Genomic DNA, 17,399 nt, shown 5'->3' on the forward strand with positions numbered 1-17,399 from the left:
ACCGCGGCCGATTTAAGCTACCACCTAGCAAGTGTGGTGTCTGGCGGTGACACCACATTCCTCCCCCGCAAATCGGCGAACGGTCGTGTGATAAGGCTTCCGTCCGCCGTGGGGAGGACCACATGTTGACGTATGCGATGAGGTGGGGAGCCTAACAACAGGCGAGGCTGTGCCACCCGCACCCGGCCGTTCGGTCCGAGGGGAGCTAGGAAACGCCTGAAAAACTAGTCCAGGGTGCACGTCAACATGCGGTGTATGCGCCCGTAAAGAGACAGGAGGGACCGAAGGATCAACCTCCATTGCGTCGGGGTAGCCGACGCGCGATGACGTCATGTGGTCCGGAGCGGGCGGGAGTTCCATGGCGGAGGACAGCTGGTCACGGGAAGCGATCGGCGGCGCGTGACCCTGGGAGGCGCTTGGCGGCTGCAACGAAGCGTCGAATGCGGGCGGCGCCGGCGGGAGAACAAGCGGCGGCGGCGGCGGCTGCTGCTGCTGCGGCGGCGGCGGCGGCTGTTGCTGCTGCGGCGGCGGCGGCGGCTGTTGCTGCTGCGGCGGCGGCGGCGCGTCGCCATGGGGCAAAATGGAAGGCATCGTCGGGAACACCTGGGGATGAGGCGAGCCAGTAGATGGGTCCCCAGGGCGCTGACCGGACGGCACCGTCGCTGAAAGCAGACGGGGAGCGGCAGAACCCAAGCGACGACAGAGGCGCAGCTGATTGAGATGCCGACGCACCTCACCAGAGGCCCCCAAAACCAAATACATCGCGCGGCCGAGGCAGCGAAGAATGCGCCCTGCGAGCCAACGCCGTGAACCTCGATAGTTGCGATAAAATGCAACGTCGCCTGGAGCAAAAGCAGGAGTCTGCCGCTGCACAGGAACCTGATGCGGCGGATGCAGCAAAGACATCAAGGTGCGATGAGGACGATCGTGGAGCAACTCAGCCGGCGAGCGACCATCTCGGGGCTGAGAGCGATACGAAGACAAAAAGAGCAACAATGCGTCCTCCCGAGAATGCGACTCTTTCAATTTCAACATCTGTGACTTGAAAGTCCGGACCAATCGTTCAGCGGCACCGTTGGACTGAGGCGAAAACGGCGCGGATGTCAGATGTTGAATACCATTGGCCTGGCAGAATGACTGAAATTCTGCGGACATGAATTGTGGGCCATTGTCGGAAACAATAGTCTGCGGAAGACCTTCAATGCAAAAGATAGCAGACAACGCTTGGATGGTGGCGGAGGACGTCGTGGAAGACATCCGGACAACAAAAGGAAAATTACTGAAGGCGTCGACCAGAACCAACCATCGAGCATTCCAGAATGGACCAGCAAAATCAATGTGCAAGCGTTGCCAAGGGGAAGTGGCTTTTGGCCACGCAAAGACTTTCCGCGGCGGTGCGGATTGTTGTTCGGCACACGCCGGGCACGAAGAACACATATTCGTAATCGCAGCATCGATTCCGAACCAAGTACAGTGCTGACGAGCAAGTTGTTTCGTTCTCACTATACCCCAATGTCCTTGGTGAAGAAGCCGTAAAACAGAGGACTGTAACGAACGTGGGACCACGACTCTGGACTGATCATTATCAGAACGCAACAACAAAACACCACGTCGAACAAAAAGTCTCTCCTTGTGAGCAAAAAATCGGCGAACCAACGGATCCTCGATCCGAGACTTTGACAAAGGCCATTGCGTAGCAACAAAACGTAAAACAGTAGCAAGGACAGGGTCAGCAGCTGTGGCTGTAGCGACACGACGAAAATCAATCGGAAACGATTCGACCACTTCATCGGTTTCCGAATCAATGAACATGCAAGCAAGTTCGGAAGAATCGAATGCTTTATCCTCAGCAACAGGCAAACGGGACAACGCATCGGCGTTTCCGTGCTTAGCAGTGGACCGATACAAGATATCGTAGCGGTACTGCGAGAGGAAAATAGACCAGCGAATGAATTTCTGCGCTGTACGTGGAGGTACAGGCTTGGTCGGATGAAAAAGCGATGTCAAAGGTTTGTGGTCTGTGATGATGGTAAAGTGACGACCATACAAGAAATCATGGAACTTAGTAACACCAAACACGAGAGCCAAAGCTTCTTTCTCTATCTGTGAATAATTTCTTTGCGCAGACGAGAGCAATTTGGACGCAAAGGCAATAGGGCGATCATGGGAGCCAACTTTGTGCGCAAGCACAGCACCGATCCCGAAATCCGATGCATCTACCATCAACAAAAGGGGTTTCTGGGGATCGAATGGCGTAAGGCAAGTATTAGAAAGCAACGCCGATTTCAACTGGCGAAAGGCGCGTTCACATTCTGTCGTCCAGACGAACGGAACACCTTTACGGCGTAAGCGATGAAGCGGAGCTGAAATGGAAGAGGCATTGCGCACATATTTATGGTAATAATTAATTTTACCCAACACACTCTGTAGCTGTTTCACATTTTGAGGGGAAGGCAATTCTTGTATGGCACGGAGGTGCTCTGGACTCGGATGTATGCCTTGGGCATTAATGACATGTCCCAGGTATGGTAAGTCACGAGCAAAAAACACACATTTGTCCTTCCTCAAGCGAAGACCATTTTGCCGCAAGACCTGAAATAATGTTCGTAAATTCGCAAGATGATCTTCTTCTGTCTGTCCGGAGATCACTATATCGTCCAGATAGTTTGCTGCAGTAGGGACCGACGCACAAATAGTTTGTAAATATTGCTGAAACAAGGCAGGGGCGGATGCACACCCGAATGGCAGTCTTTTGAAGCGGTACAATCCAAGATGCGTGTTAACCACCAATACGCGCTGGGATTCGTCGTCCACCGGTATTTGCAAGTACGCATCGGCTAGGTCCAACTTTGAAAAATATTTTCCCGGGCACAGTTTAGCAAAAAGATCTTCCGGGCGGGGCAAAGGAAAAGTAGCAGTCACTAGCTGTGGATTCACTGTGGCCTTGAAGTCCACGCAAAGTTTCAATTTTCCGGAAGGTTTTGGCAAAATGACTAAGGGTGAGGCCCAGAGAGAAGCTTGCACACGTTCAATTACACCCTGTGATTCGAGATCGTGTAACGTTCTTGCGACCTCATCACGCAATGCGTGTGGAACATTGCGCGCCCTGAAAAATTTCGGTTGCGCGTTTACCTTCAGTTCTAAATGTGCTTCATAGTTTTTAGCGCAACCTAAGCCCGGTGCAAAAATGTCTGCAAATTCGTCACACAGCCGAGAAACACTGTCTGTAGGCACAGTCTGATTCACTGATAGGACCTGAGTTACAATAGAAATGTTAAACAACTGAAACAAATCGAGACCAAACAAGTTCACTGCAGAAGAAGAACGAAGAACGTAAAATGACACAAGTTTTGTTTGTCCCTTGTATGTTGCAAGAAGGCTGCACTGTCCTAACACAGGAATTTTCTGTCCGGAATATGTAGTTAGCTTAACATTTGCGGAACGCAACGGAGGTTTGCCCAGTTGTTTGTACGTGTCGTGATTGAGCAATGAAACTGCAGCTCCGGTATCGAGCTGGAATGGTATCACTTTGCCTTCAAAGTCTAAGTCCACAAAAAGTTTATTGTCCTGCTGACGACAAGAGCGACTGTTTTGTGCAATTTGAATAGACGCTGGTACAGAATCACTTGCTAATTGACGTGATTTCCGGCGACGTCGACGCACAGTTTTTGTGGGACGATCACAGTCACTGTTAGAGAAAGTGTCACTGGACGAAGTGGAATTAACGACATGAATGTCCATAGGCGAAGGTCCACGAGCCTGAGTGTCCTTGGTTCGATTCCGGCGCGAAGTAAAGGGCCTGGAATGATTGTGATTGTCTGATCTGAGCTTTTTCTGGCAAACACTTTGAACATGTCCTTTCTTATTGCAGAAAAAGCAAATAGCTTGGCGTGACGGGCAATGTTCACACGAATGTCTAGTAGCACACCGCGGGCACGATTTCACTACATTTGTGGGCTGGCGCAGCACACGTGGCTTAGCGCGCGGCGGCAGCTGTGCGGACGTGCACGAGGCCCGGTTACCGGGCCGCGCAGCGCGTCCAGCGGGCCGGTTAATGTTACACACGGCTGGCGAAGTTTCAAAAGATTCCTGAGCACAGTCAAGTGTGTCCTGTTTATCCAATATGTCTATCACTTGTTGAAGGGAGGGATTAACTAGTTTCAAAATTTGCTCCCGTATGCGAACATCAGAAACGTTCTGTGCAATTGCATCACGCACCATTGTATCTGAATAAGAAAGACCACAGTCACATTCAAAGGCACAGTCCCTAGTAAGTCCTTGCAATGTTGCTACCCACTCCCTATTAGTTTGACCGGCCGTACGTTTTGTACGAAAGAACGTATACCGTTTTGCAACCACATTAACTGTTTCTTTGAAATAGGCATCTAATGCAGACAAAATTTCCTCGTAGGACAGAGTTGCTACGTCGCGTCGGGGAAACAATTTCACTATCACACGGTATGTGGACACACCGACACAAGAAAGCAAAAACGGCTGCCGCTCTTTACCTTGAATTCTGTAGGCTGCTAGATGAAAGTTGAACTGGCGAGACCACTCGTGCCAGGTCTCATCGGCTGCCACGTATGGTCGAAAGGGAGGTGCAACAGCGTTTAGTGGCAGCGGTAGCGAAGAAGCGGCGGCGGCCGCATCGGTTTGAATGGTACGTTGACCCTGGACGAGCTGTCCAAGGGCATCCAGTAACGCCTGCGTCTGCTGATTCTGCAAGCGATAAAATTCGGACAGTACATCTGGAGAATGTGGCGAAGCCATGACACAATTAAATGTAAGCAATCAGAAAGAACTCTTTTCCCTCGTCGCCAATGTTGTGTCGGTATCTGGGCCGACACCGTGAAGTTGATATGGCTGAAAAGGCAAGCTAGACTAACGCAGACGGGCGTGAAGTACTGGAACAGGATACGTAATTAATGTTAGGAAGAAAAGTACGGAGCAGGTTTAATACTTAACTTTACTCATTCCTTGTGGTACATCGATCTTGACGATACACAGAAGACTTTAAGTACAATCACTGTATGGCTAATGGCGCCTTGCTAGTTCGTAGCCATTAACTTAGCTGATGGCTATTCTGTCTCTCGGCTAATGAGAGAGAAAGGCTTCGTACATCTGGTCGGTAGCTAGGTTCTCGTACAACTGGGCGGTAGCTAGGTTCTCGTACAACTGGGGCGAGTGCTCTCTCGTATCACGAGACCTGCCTTGGTGGTGGCGCTAGGTCTGCGATTACACAGTGGCGACACGCGGGTCCGACATGTACTAAATGGACCGCGGCCGATTTAAGCTACCACCTAGCAAGTGTGGTGTCTGGCGGTGACACCACAGCACGTCCTCAATTAATTGCTGGATGTATTCCAATCTCTGTCTACCTCTATAGTTCTTACTCTTTACAGTTCCCTCCAGTACCATGGAAGTCATTCCCTGATGTCTTAACAGATGTCCTACCATCCTATTTCTTCTTGACAGTGTTTTCCATGTTTTCCTTCCCTCGCCGATTCTGCAAAGAACCTTCTTATTCCTACCGTATGCGTCCATATAATTTTCAACACCCTTCTGTTGCACCACGTCTCAAAATGCTTCGATTCCCTTCTGTTCCGGTTTTCCACAGTCCTTGTGCCACTGCCATACAATGATGTGCTCAAAACGTACATTCTCAGAAATGTATTCCTCAACTTAAGACTTGCGTTCTAAACTAGTAGACGTCTCTTGGCCAGGTATACCCTTTTTCCCAGTGCTTCTCTCTTTTTTATGTCCTCATTGCTCCATCTATCATGCGTTATTTTGCTATGGAGGTAGTAGAATTCCTGAACTTCGTCTACTTGATCCTCAATTCTGGTAAGTTTCTCGTTGTTGTCAGTTCTGTCGCTTCTCATTACCTTCGTCTTTCTTCGAATAACTCTCAGTTCATATTCTGTATTCATTAGACTGTTTCTTCTATTCAACAAGTCATGCAGTTATTTTTCATTTCCACTGAGGATAGCAATGACATCAGCGATACTTATAACTGATGTCGTTTCATCTTGAATTTTAATTCCATTCTTGAAACTTTCTTTTATTTCCGTCATTACTTCTTCGATGTGTAGATTGAGCAATAGGGGTGGAAGGCTGTATCCCTGTCTTACACTATATCTAATGCGAGCGTTTCGTTCTTGGTCTTCCAGTTTTACTGTTCCCTCATGCTTATCACTCTTAACAGAGGGGAACCCACGGACTTAAAAGTATCTTCGGGCATTCCTCAATGCAATGTAGGAGCATTATTGATCGCTGTATATGTGAATGACCTAGTGGATGACGTAAGCTCACGCCTTTCCTGATAAGTGACGAAGTTGGGACAGTCCTGCCTGTTAATTAGTGCGCCTGACCTTCCAAGATAAGGGAACAGTGTTAATAGGACTTGGCGATAGTCGCACCGAGTTACTCAGAGCTCGTAGCCTCTCCTCACTGAATACAAAAACCGAGTCAATCCAACATGTGTGACGGCTGCGCGAGAAAATCTGCCCTAGTGGCAAGATTGAAAGAAAATTGTCCTAACAGTCCTCCTGTAAAATTACTGTCGCTTGTGGCTACAGGCTATCAACACATTACTATATAAGCTGAATATCATTGTTCAGCAGCCCAGCACCGTACATCCAGCACTGAAAACTCAGCAATAAGAAAGGCAAAGTATAAGTGTAATAGGTTTTTTCGTAATTCCGACTACGAACGGCCGGCTACGGTGGCCGAGCGGTTCTAGGCGCTTCAGTCCGGAACCGCGCGACTGCTCCAGTCGCAGGTTCGAATCCTGCCTCGGGCATGGATATGTGTGATGTCCTTAGGTTGGTTAGGTTTAAGTAGTTCTAAGTTCTAGGAGACTGATGACCTCAGATGTTAAGTCCCATAGTGCTCAGAGCCATTTGAACCATTTTTTTTTTTTTTTACTACGAACGTGCAATTCGGTCGTACTAAGAGGACGTGGTGAAAAGAAATGCCTCCGATTTTTTTGTGTGAAAACTCTTAAAGCATTTTAAAAAAGAACAAATGTTATTAACACTCAATATATTTATTCTTCGTGTGTACACATTTGTAGCACTCTACCGCTAGAAGTCTCTGAAGCGATGCGTGTAACATGGCAATGTGTAACGTAATTACACACATAAAAAATTTAGCATCACCCGGTTCCCTGAACTCCTGAAGATAGACGTTGACTGTGAATACTGTATCACAGACACATTGACTGTTCAGAAATGTCACTAAACCAGCCCAAAGACGTAAACAACCAAGCATGAGCAGCGCCTATTAGACGGACGAGGTCCACAGCCGATCAATTCCAGTCATTCCACCAGGAAGGAGGTACACGGCTCTTGTTGTCTGTAGTTCAACCATGCCTAGACGGTCAATACCGCGGTTCGATCACGTCCACATTGTTACTTTGTGCCAGGAAGGGCTCTCAACAAGGGAAGTGTCCAGCCGTCTCGGAGTGAACCAAAGCGATGTTGTTCGGACATGGAGGAGATACAGGGAGACAGGAACTCACGATGACATTCCTCGCTCAGGCCGCCCAAGGGCTACTACTGCAGTGGATGACCGCTACCTACGGATTATGGCTTGGAGGAACCCTGAAAGCAACGCAACCGTGTTGAATAATGCTTTCCGTGCAGCCACAGGACGTCGTGTTACGACTCAGTCTGTGTGCAACAGGGTGCATGATGCGCAACTTCACTCCCGCCGTCCTTGGCGAGGCCCATCTTTGCAACGACACCGTGCAGCGCGGTACAGATTGTCCCAACAACATGCCGAATGGACCGCTCAGGATTGGCAGCACGTTCTCTTCACCGATGAGTGTCGCATATGCCTTCAACCAGACAATCGTCGAAGACGTGCTTGCAGGCAACCAGGTCAGGCTGAACGCCTTACAGACACTGTCCAGCGAGTGCAGCAAGGTGGAGGTTGCCTGCTGTTTTGGGGTGGCATTGGAAGGCGCGGTAACAGCTATATGATACGTGAATGCCATTCTCCGACCGATAGTGGAACCATATCTGGAGCGTATTGGCGAGGCATTCGTCCTTATGGACGGCAATTCACGCCCCCATCGTGAACATCTTGTGAATGAGTTCCTTCAGGATAACGACATCGCTCGACTAGAGTGGCCAGCATGTTTTCCAGACATGAACACGCCTGGGATAGATTGAAAAGGGCTGTGTATCACGACGTGATCCACCAACCAATCTGAGGAATCTACGCCGTTGAGGAGTGGGACAATCTGGACCAACAGTCCCTTGATGAACTGATATTTAGTATGCCACGACAAATATAGGCATGTATCAATGCAAGAGGACGTGCTACTGGGTATTAGAGGCACCGGTGTGTACAGTAATCTGGACCACCACCTCTGAAGATCTCGCTGGATGGTGGTACAGCATGCAATGTGTGGTTTTCATGAGCAATAAAAAGGGCGGAAATGATGCTTATATTGATCTCTATTCCAATTTTCTGTACAAGTTCCGGAACTCTCGGAACCGAATTGACGCAAAACTTTCTTTTTTATGTGTGTACATCGATGCGTGAGAAACTCGTGTTGTAATCAAGTTTCGCGTACGAAGAGTTGGTCCACACTTGCAGCACCATCCTCTTCAGCATGACAGTGCCAGGCCACACACAAACGCGTTGACATCTCTGAAAATCCAACGCTGTGGGTTCGCTCTCATCGATTATATTCCGTTCAGTCCCGACTCGGCCCCATCCGATTTTCATGTGCTTCCAAAACTTAAATAGCACCTATATATGCCTCCGCATGAACCCTAATTTCTCGTATCTTATGTTCGTGGTCCTTACGCGTAGTTTTATGATGGCAACAGCAGAATCATTCGGCAGGCAACTTCTGTTGCCGGTTCTCTAAATTTTCTCCGTAGTGTTCGTCCAAGGGTTCAGGGCTCACATTTGAGCTCTCGAAGCATATGTATTGAACCCCGCCTCTGAACTACTTCGATGTCTTCCTTTAATCCGACTTGGTTCGGATACCAAACACTCGAGTATACACGAGACTAGGTCGCTCCAGCTTCCTATATGCGATCTCCTTTACAGATGAACCATACTTTTCCAGAATTCTCCAGAAAGGTCGAAGTCGACAATTCGCCTTCCCTACCACAGTCCTCACATGCTCGTTCCATTCCATATAAAAAAAATGTTCAGGTGTGTGTGAAATCTTATGGGACTCAACTGCTAAGGTCATCAGTCCCTAAGCTTACACACTACTTAACCTAAATTATCCTAAGGAGAAACTCACACACCCATGCTCAAGGGAGGACTCGAACCTCCGCCGGGACCAGCCGCACAGTCCATGACTGCAGCGCCCCAGACCGCTCGGCTAATCCCGCGCGGCCATTTCACATCGCTTTGCTACGCTTCACCCAGGTATTTCAACCACGCGACTGTATCAAGCAGGTCATTACTAACGCTGAATCAGAGCACTGCGGGTTTGTTTTTTCTGAATATCGCCATTATCTTTTCTTCTGCGTTCGTCTGCAGCACGATATTTCAAAATTGTTACCCTATTTTCTGTACGTTTCACTTGTGTACAACCCCACACTCCAGACAAATACATTGAGACAAGATTTCCTAACACTTAAATTTACATTCCATGTTAACAAATTTCTCTTTTTCGGTTTCGCTTTTCTTGCTATTGCAGTCTGCATTTTATATCCTATTTACTTCCGCCATCGACAGTTATTTTGCGAGTAAATAACAAAATCCATCCACTGGCGTTCCCCAAGGTAGTGATATAGCCCCTTTGCTCTTCCTTACCTATATAAACGATTTGGGAGACGATCTGAGCAGCCGTCTTCGGTTGTTTGCAGATGACGTGTCGTTTATCGACTAATAGTCATCAGAAGATCAAAACAAACTGCAAAACGATTTATAAAAAATATCCGAATGGTGCAAAAGTGGAATTTGACCCCAAATAACGAAAAGTGTGATGTCATCCACATGAGTGCTAAAAGGAACTAGTTAAACTTCGGTTACACGATAGTCTAATCTAAAAGCCGCAAATTCAACGGAATACCTAGGTATTACAATTACGAACAATTTAAATTGGAACACACAAGGAACACATAGAAAATGTTGTGGGGAAAGCTAACCAAAGACTGCGTTATTGGCAGGACACTTAGAAAATGTAACAGACCTACTAAGGAGACTGCCTACACTACGCTTGTCCGTCCTCTTTTAGAATACTGCTGCGCGGTGTGGGATCCTTACCAGATAGGACTGACGGAGTACATCGAAAAAGTTCAAAGAAAGGCAGCACGTTTTGTATTATCGCGAAATATGGGAGAGAGTGTCACAGTAATGATGCAGGATTTGGGCTGGAAATCATTAAAAGAAAGGCATTTTTCATTGCGACGAAATCTTGTCACAAAATTCCAATCGCCAACTTTCTACTCCGAATGCGAAAATGTTTTGTTCACACTGACCTACATAGGGAGGAACGATCACCACGATAAAATAAGCGAAATCAGAACTAGTACGGAAAGATATAGGTGTTCGTTCTTTCCGCGCTCTATAAGAGATTGTAATAATAGAAAATTGTGAAGGTGGTTCGATGAACCCTCTGCCAGGCACTTAAATGTGATTTGCAGAGTATCCATGTAGATGTAAATGTACTTTACTCTCTTATTTCCTAATATAATTCCGTTAACATCGCCTAATCGTATTCGATTACATTCCATTACACTTCTTTTACTATTGTTGTCTTTTCAAAACAATTCCCATTCCATTCGATTGATCTAAGTCATTTGTTGCTACAACGTCATCGGTAAACCACAGAGTTTTATTTCTTGTTCCTTTAATTCCCATTCGGCATTCTTCCATGGTTCCTTTGCTGACTGCTCAGTGTACAGATTGAATAAAATCGGGGATAAACTAAAATCCTTTCTCACTCTATTGTCAACCACTGCTTCTCTTTCGGTTCCTTCAATTCTTATAATTGCAGTTGGTTTCTTTACAAGTTGTAAGTAATCCTCCGCTCCTTCCATTTTATCATTGCTACCTTTAAAATTCCAGCCAACATTGTGAGAGGTCTGCTCGAAAACTACACACATAAAAAAAAGTTTAGCATCACACCGGTTCCGAGAGTTCCGGAACCTGTACAGAAAACTGGAATAGAGATAAACATAAACGTAATTTCCGCCCTTTTTATTACTCATGAAAACCACACATTGCATGTTGTACCACCATACTGCGAGATATTCAGAGGTGGTGGTCCAGATTGCTCTACACACTGGTACCTCTAATACCCAGTAGCACGTCCTCTTGCATCGATACTGGCCTGTATTCGTCGTGGCATACTGTCCACAAGTTCATCAAGGCACTGTTAGACCAGATTGTCCCACTCCTCAACGGCGATTCGGCGTAGATCCTTCAGAGTGGTTGCTGGGTCACGTCGTCCATAAACAGCCCTTTTCAATCTATCCCAGGCATGTTCGATAGATTTCATGTCTGGAGAACATGCTGGCCACTCTAGTCGAGCGATGTCGTTATTCTGAAGGAAGTCATTCACAAGATGTGCACGATGGGGCCGCGTATTGTCGTACATGAAGACGAATGCCTCGCCAATATGCTGCCGATATGGATGCACTCTCGGTCGGAGGAAGGCATTCACGTATCGTACAGCCGTTACGGCGCCTTACATGACCAACAGCGGCGTACGTCGGCCCCACATAATGCCACCCGAAAACATCAGGGAACTTCTATCTTGCTACATTCGCTGGACGGTGTGTCTAAGGCGTTCAGCCTGACCTGGTTGCCTCCAAACACGCTTCCGACGATTGTGTGGTTGAAGGCATATGCGTCACTCATCGGTGAAGAGAACGTGATGCCAATCCTGAGTGGTCAATTCGGCTTGTTGTTGGGCCCATCTGTACCGCGCTGCTTGGTGTCGTGGTTGCAAAGATAGACGTCGGCATGGACGTCGGGAGTGAAGTTGCACATCATGCAGCCTATTACGCACAGTTTGAGTCGTAACACAACGGCCTGTGACTGTACGAAAAGCATTATTCAACATGGTGGCGTTGCTGTCAGGGTTCCTCTGAGCCACAATCCGCAGGTAGCGGTCATCCACTGCAGTAGTAGTCTTTGGGCGGCCTGATCAAGGCATGTCATCCACAGTTCCTGCCTCTCTGTATGTCCTCGATGTGAGAACAACATCGCTTTGGTTCACTCCGAGATGCCTGGACACTTCCCTTGTTGAGAGCCCTTCCTGGCACAAAGTAACAATGCAGATGCGATCGCACCGCGGTATTGACAGTCTAGTCATGGCTGAACTACAGAAATACGAGCTGTGTACCTTCTTCCTGGTGGAATGACTGGAACTGATCGGCTGTCGGACCCTCTGCTCATGCATGGTTGTTTAAACCTTTGGGCTGGTTTAGTGACACCTCTGTGTCTGTGTCTGTGGTACAATACCCACAGTCAACGTCTATCTTCAGGAGTTCTGGGATCCAAGGTGAAGCAATAATTTTTTTTCATGTGTGTATAAACTATATAAACCTAGGTCTGCTTTTCTTCAGTCTGTTGTGTGATGAATTTCGTTAAGCTTGTATCATGTAAATAGTAATATTATTCTGATTAAGCAAATGGATCATCTTTTTAGTACCTAGGCGTTGTATGACATAGTAGCGAAACAATAAATATGTTTTCTTGTTTTTCATTTCGTCTTCAGCGTGAGAACACCATGTGACCATAAATGATTCCACTATTTAGCCATCTATAATTACAAAAAATTAACATTCTTAATATAGAAACGTGTTGCTTTAAAGTAATCAAACAATTTGTCTTCACTATTAGCAAAGAAGGAAAAGTGTCGTAATTTCTAAGGACAGATGTAGTAATTAAATATTTCTGTACGAAAAAGTTCGCAAAGAGGTGTGCTAGATTAATTGTTTTTTGATTGGCTGCAGAAATAGTGATCGCAACCTCTCTGTAGGTTAGTATCAAATTTAGAAATTGGTAAGAAAAAATAATCTTATCAGGCATCTAAGAAATGCCTCATCATTCTTTATTAGAAGATTTTTTAATGCTTGTATGAAATGACAATCTAAGTTTTCTTTGTTCTGAGAGAAATTGTTCTCTATTTTTCTAGAATTTGGAAGAAGCCAGGATTAAATGATTAATATTTTGAAAGTCTGAATTAATGCGATCAGAGTTAAGTGTCAGAGTATGTTGTTCGTAAGCAGTGCGAATAAGCAGGGGAGTTGCCGCGATTGAATCTCATCTGGGTGATTGTGAGGCAGGTCTGCAGTGTACTGACCTGTTACGAAACCATGGAAAGCGTCCTGTGTGTAGTTGAATTACTTGATGTAAGTAACCTGTGAATGGTAACTGGATAACAAGGTAGGCACTGGATATAGCAGCCATCTTGGTCAACGGGTCTACTGATTCATTGTGCAAAATGCCTTTGTGAGCTTTTATCGAAATCAAAATCAATATTTGTTTCATCTAGAACAATTCGTTACTTCGTGGGCTTTGCCCGTAACAAGTTTAGTACTGTGTTTTCCCCAGTTCCTGCTCTCTATGGCACTGAGGATAGTTTTTGAACGAGAAATAGTAAAACCTTCTCGTCGTTATGAGTTAGAGACTACTTGGCGTCCTTCGTGAATGAATGAGTGAGTTAGTAAGTAAGGATAGCAGAAAACTGGACGCCGTGTGACATGACGTGTTTCCCTTGCAGATTTGGCCCACAACGAATCCAGCCATGACGCGGCAGACCTGGTGCGTCACTGGGGATACGACCTGGACAACGGTGAGTCGGCCTAAAGCCCTCCTCACTTCTCTTCTCTTACTGACTCCAATAACTACTGCTGTCCGGTCGAGGCTGTTTTATGAAAAAATGAAGGGACAATCATACTGCTACGTGTTCTATAAGGATTTCCACAATGTCCTACAAGTAATTACACAGCTGATACCTTCCCCCATCTGGTCAATTAGCTTGTAACGTCCGAAAGCTACTTACTGTATGCAACTTCAAGATCATGTGGAAAAACGTTCACCAGAACACCTTGTAAACCGTCAAGATTAGAGCGCCACCTACCTTACCCTGTACTAATAAGTCTCCTATATTTTCTAGTAGACACCGTCTATCTCTGTTAGAGACTAAATGAGATCGCTGATATGGCTCATAAGCGCTCGTCAGTCACATAAAAATGAATACATATAAGCCAGTCACATAAACAGGTGAAATACATACAAATATTAACTCGCCGTTTCTGAGGGTATTTCTCATCATTTGTTACAACTGCAAGATAATGCATGTTTTTCTCACCAGACTCGTTTCGCTTGATTGAAGTAAGTGCTAGAACAGTATGTTCTGCCCAACATGGTTGGCAAATTTATTCAAGATGTCGGATCCAAGATGGCGGTCATAGATATGGCAACATTGCAATGACATCATGGCCGGTAGTTCAAATTTTGGCGGGGAAAATAGGTCAATTGCGTTACCTCCACTAACCTAACCCACTCCCCTCTCCCCTCCCCTCCCCTCCCCTCCCCAGAAAATGGCACGAAGTTCAAATTCCAGCAGTACAATGCAACACACCATGGCTACTTCCACCAACCTAAGAAAATAGCGGAAAAAAGGTCACTTGGCCTACCTCCACTAACCTAAGTCATCAGACCGCCTCCTCTTCCTAGGAATTGGCGGGAAAAGGACTCAGCCTGTGCTGGATAGGATGGACATAAGTCTTTATTTTGCAGGCAGTCTTTATTTAAACAATTAGAGGCAGTACCTCCATTCAGTGTGTTCACCATGAGGTCTGGAGGCCAACTGACCTTGTACACAGTACTGCCACCAGGGGGCGCCATTGTCTGCCCTGTGATGTAATCTGAGATGGCGGTCTGGAGGGGGAAAAATGGCAGGAACCAACAGCAACCTTTAATCCAGTCACGTGTTAGACTTCAGCCAGTAAGATGGCGGTATCTGGTAATGAAGTTGGAGAGGGTATAGGGCACTTCAGTAGCTCTGGAACCTTGCTCAGTCAGCCAGCAGCAGCAGCAGAAGAAGAAGAAGAAGAAGAAGAAGAAGAACCATGAAGCATCAACAGCAGAACAGGAAGAAACGGAAAAGTGAGTATCCCATATCACATCTTTCTCTGTGGTTAGCATTATTATTATTGGTTGTTTTCGCATCTTGGTAATCCTCGTTTTTGTTCAGCAGTAGCTCTCGACACGTCCAAGCCAGCAGGGCATGTTGTCGAGACCTGCACCGACGTCTGGAACTGCGGCAGCAACAACCTCCAGCATATTTGAACCTGTAGCGACCACGTGGGATCCTGTAGCGCACACAGCCCACTTGCTGGAGCAGGACAAGGAGCTGTTGCCTGTCCCACTCATCGATTTGTGTGATGAGGACATGCGATCTGCCCCCAACACATCGAACGCTGCTGGTGATCCCAAACAACAGCAAGACTGAGGACAATACTGGTCACCAACATACGACCCATCCCAGCAGAACATCCCTGTGCTAGTGCAGGCACAGAGTGGAGATGCTGTGGATAAGAAGGCATCGAGTGTATCGATGCTTTTCAGTTCTACATACAATTTAACTCCCAGTGGAACGAAACGTGTAAACGTTGGTATAGAAGCATATCATGACTGGCGCTTGCATGCGAGAATGCATCGAAGTGTGCTCAAGTGCCTATTTCCGAATTCGACTGGGACGAAATATGTCGTGCAGAGCGCTACATCAACCAGCAGATGACTACAGATTATCATCCAACTCGTTCTGCCCCAGACATTCACCTTACTTGTGTGACACTATATATTACAACAGTGTATGATGACTGATCTATGCGTGAAATCGAGGAACAACTGTGTTTATCTAAGGCACATCTAAGTTATGAAGTTATACGATCTGGATACTGCGTTACGTCTTGCTTTGGAGAGATTGAACCGTTGGTTGCCAAGCATAGGCACTCCATACAATGATGATGTAAACTTCCTACGTGGGCATATTGTACATTTTGATGATTTCAAGCGGTACCATTGTTTGCACATGAACGCTGAACCGAAAGACAAATAGATTAAATGTGCGTGTGAAAAACCTGAGTACTGTGAGGCATCCATTGGCTTCAGGGAGATACGCGCGGAATTTATTGCATGCCAAAAAGCTTTGTTTGCGAAATAATGTACAGGTCTGAAGGAGAGGATAAAGAAAAAGTCTGATGATTTTCTTGAAATACTGCACCCTATGATATTTAAACAAATAAATAATGTATGTGTATATATAATCTCAAACCGTGTTTCTGTTTTATTTCATACCTCTGTCATTATAGTAAAAGTAATACGCTTATTAATATCCTTATTTTTTCAATGCTACACCAGTTACTCATATAATGAATGATCAAGTTACTCTTCATGGGTAATATATATACAGGGTGTTACAAAAAGGTACGGCCAAACTTTCAGGAAACATTCCTCACACATAAAGAAAGAAAATATGTTATGTGGACATGTGGACATGTGTCCGGAAACGCTTACTTTCCATGTTAGAGCTCATTTTATTACTTCTCTTCGAATTACATTTATCATGGAATGGAAACACACAGCAACAGAACTTACCAGCGTGACTTCAAACACTTTGTTACAGGAAATGTTCGAAATGTCCTCCGTTAGCGAGGATACATGCATCCACCCTCCGTCGCATGGAATCCCTGATGCGCTGATGCAGCCCTGGAGAATGGCGTATTGTGTCACAGCCGTCCACAATACGAGCACGAAGAGTCTCTACATTTGGTACCAGGGTTGCGTAGACGAGAGCTTTCAAATGCCCCCATAAATAAAAGTCAAGAGGGTTGAGGTCAGGAGAGCGTGGAGGCCACGGAATTGGTCCACCTCTACCAATCCATCGGTCACCGAATCTGTTGTTGAGGAGCCTACGAACATTTCGACTCAAATGTGCAGGAACTCCATCGTGCATGAACCACATGTTGTGTCGTACTTGTAAAGGCACATGTTCTAGCAGCACAGGTAGAGTATCCGGTATGAAATCATGATAACGTGCTCCATTGAGCCTAGGTGGACGAACATGGGGTCCAATCGAGACATCACCAACAATGCCTTCCCAAACGTTCACAGAAAATTTGTGTTGATGACGTGATTGCACAATTGCGTGCGGATTCTCGTCAGCCCACACATGTGGATTGTGAAAATTTACAATTTGATCACGTTGGAATGAAGCCTCATCCGTAAAGAGAACATTTGCACTGAAGTGAGGATTGACACATTGTCGGATGAACCATTCGCAGAAGTGTACCCGTGGAGGCCAATCAGCTGCTGATAGTGCCTGCACACGCTGTACATGGTACGGAAACAACCGGTTCTCCCGTAGCACTCTCCATACAGTGACGTGGCCAACGTTACCT

At 46.3% G+C, this 17,399-nt stretch overlaps 1 protein-coding gene across 1 annotated transcript in view; it reads left to right on the forward strand.

Annotated features, from left to right (window-relative positions):
* The window catches only part of LOC124719032 (carbonic anhydrase 2-like), a 179,579-nt gene that overhangs the window by 65,564 nt on the left and 96,616 nt on the right, over window positions 1-17,399 (forward strand). Inside the window, exon 4 of the mRNA XM_047244701.1 lies at window positions 13,712-13,783. Within this exon, the coding sequence (XP_047100657.1) occupies window positions 13,712-13,783 (72 nt within the window). The remainder of the gene's footprint in view (window positions 1-13,711; window positions 13,784-17,399) is intronic.

Source organism: Schistocerca piceifrons, chromosome 10, assembly GCF_021461385.2.
Source record: "Schistocerca piceifrons isolate TAMUIC-IGC-003096 chromosome 10, iqSchPice1.1, whole genome shotgun sequence".
Lineage (NCBI taxonomy): Eukaryota > Metazoa > Arthropoda > Insecta > Orthoptera > Acrididae > Schistocerca > Schistocerca piceifrons.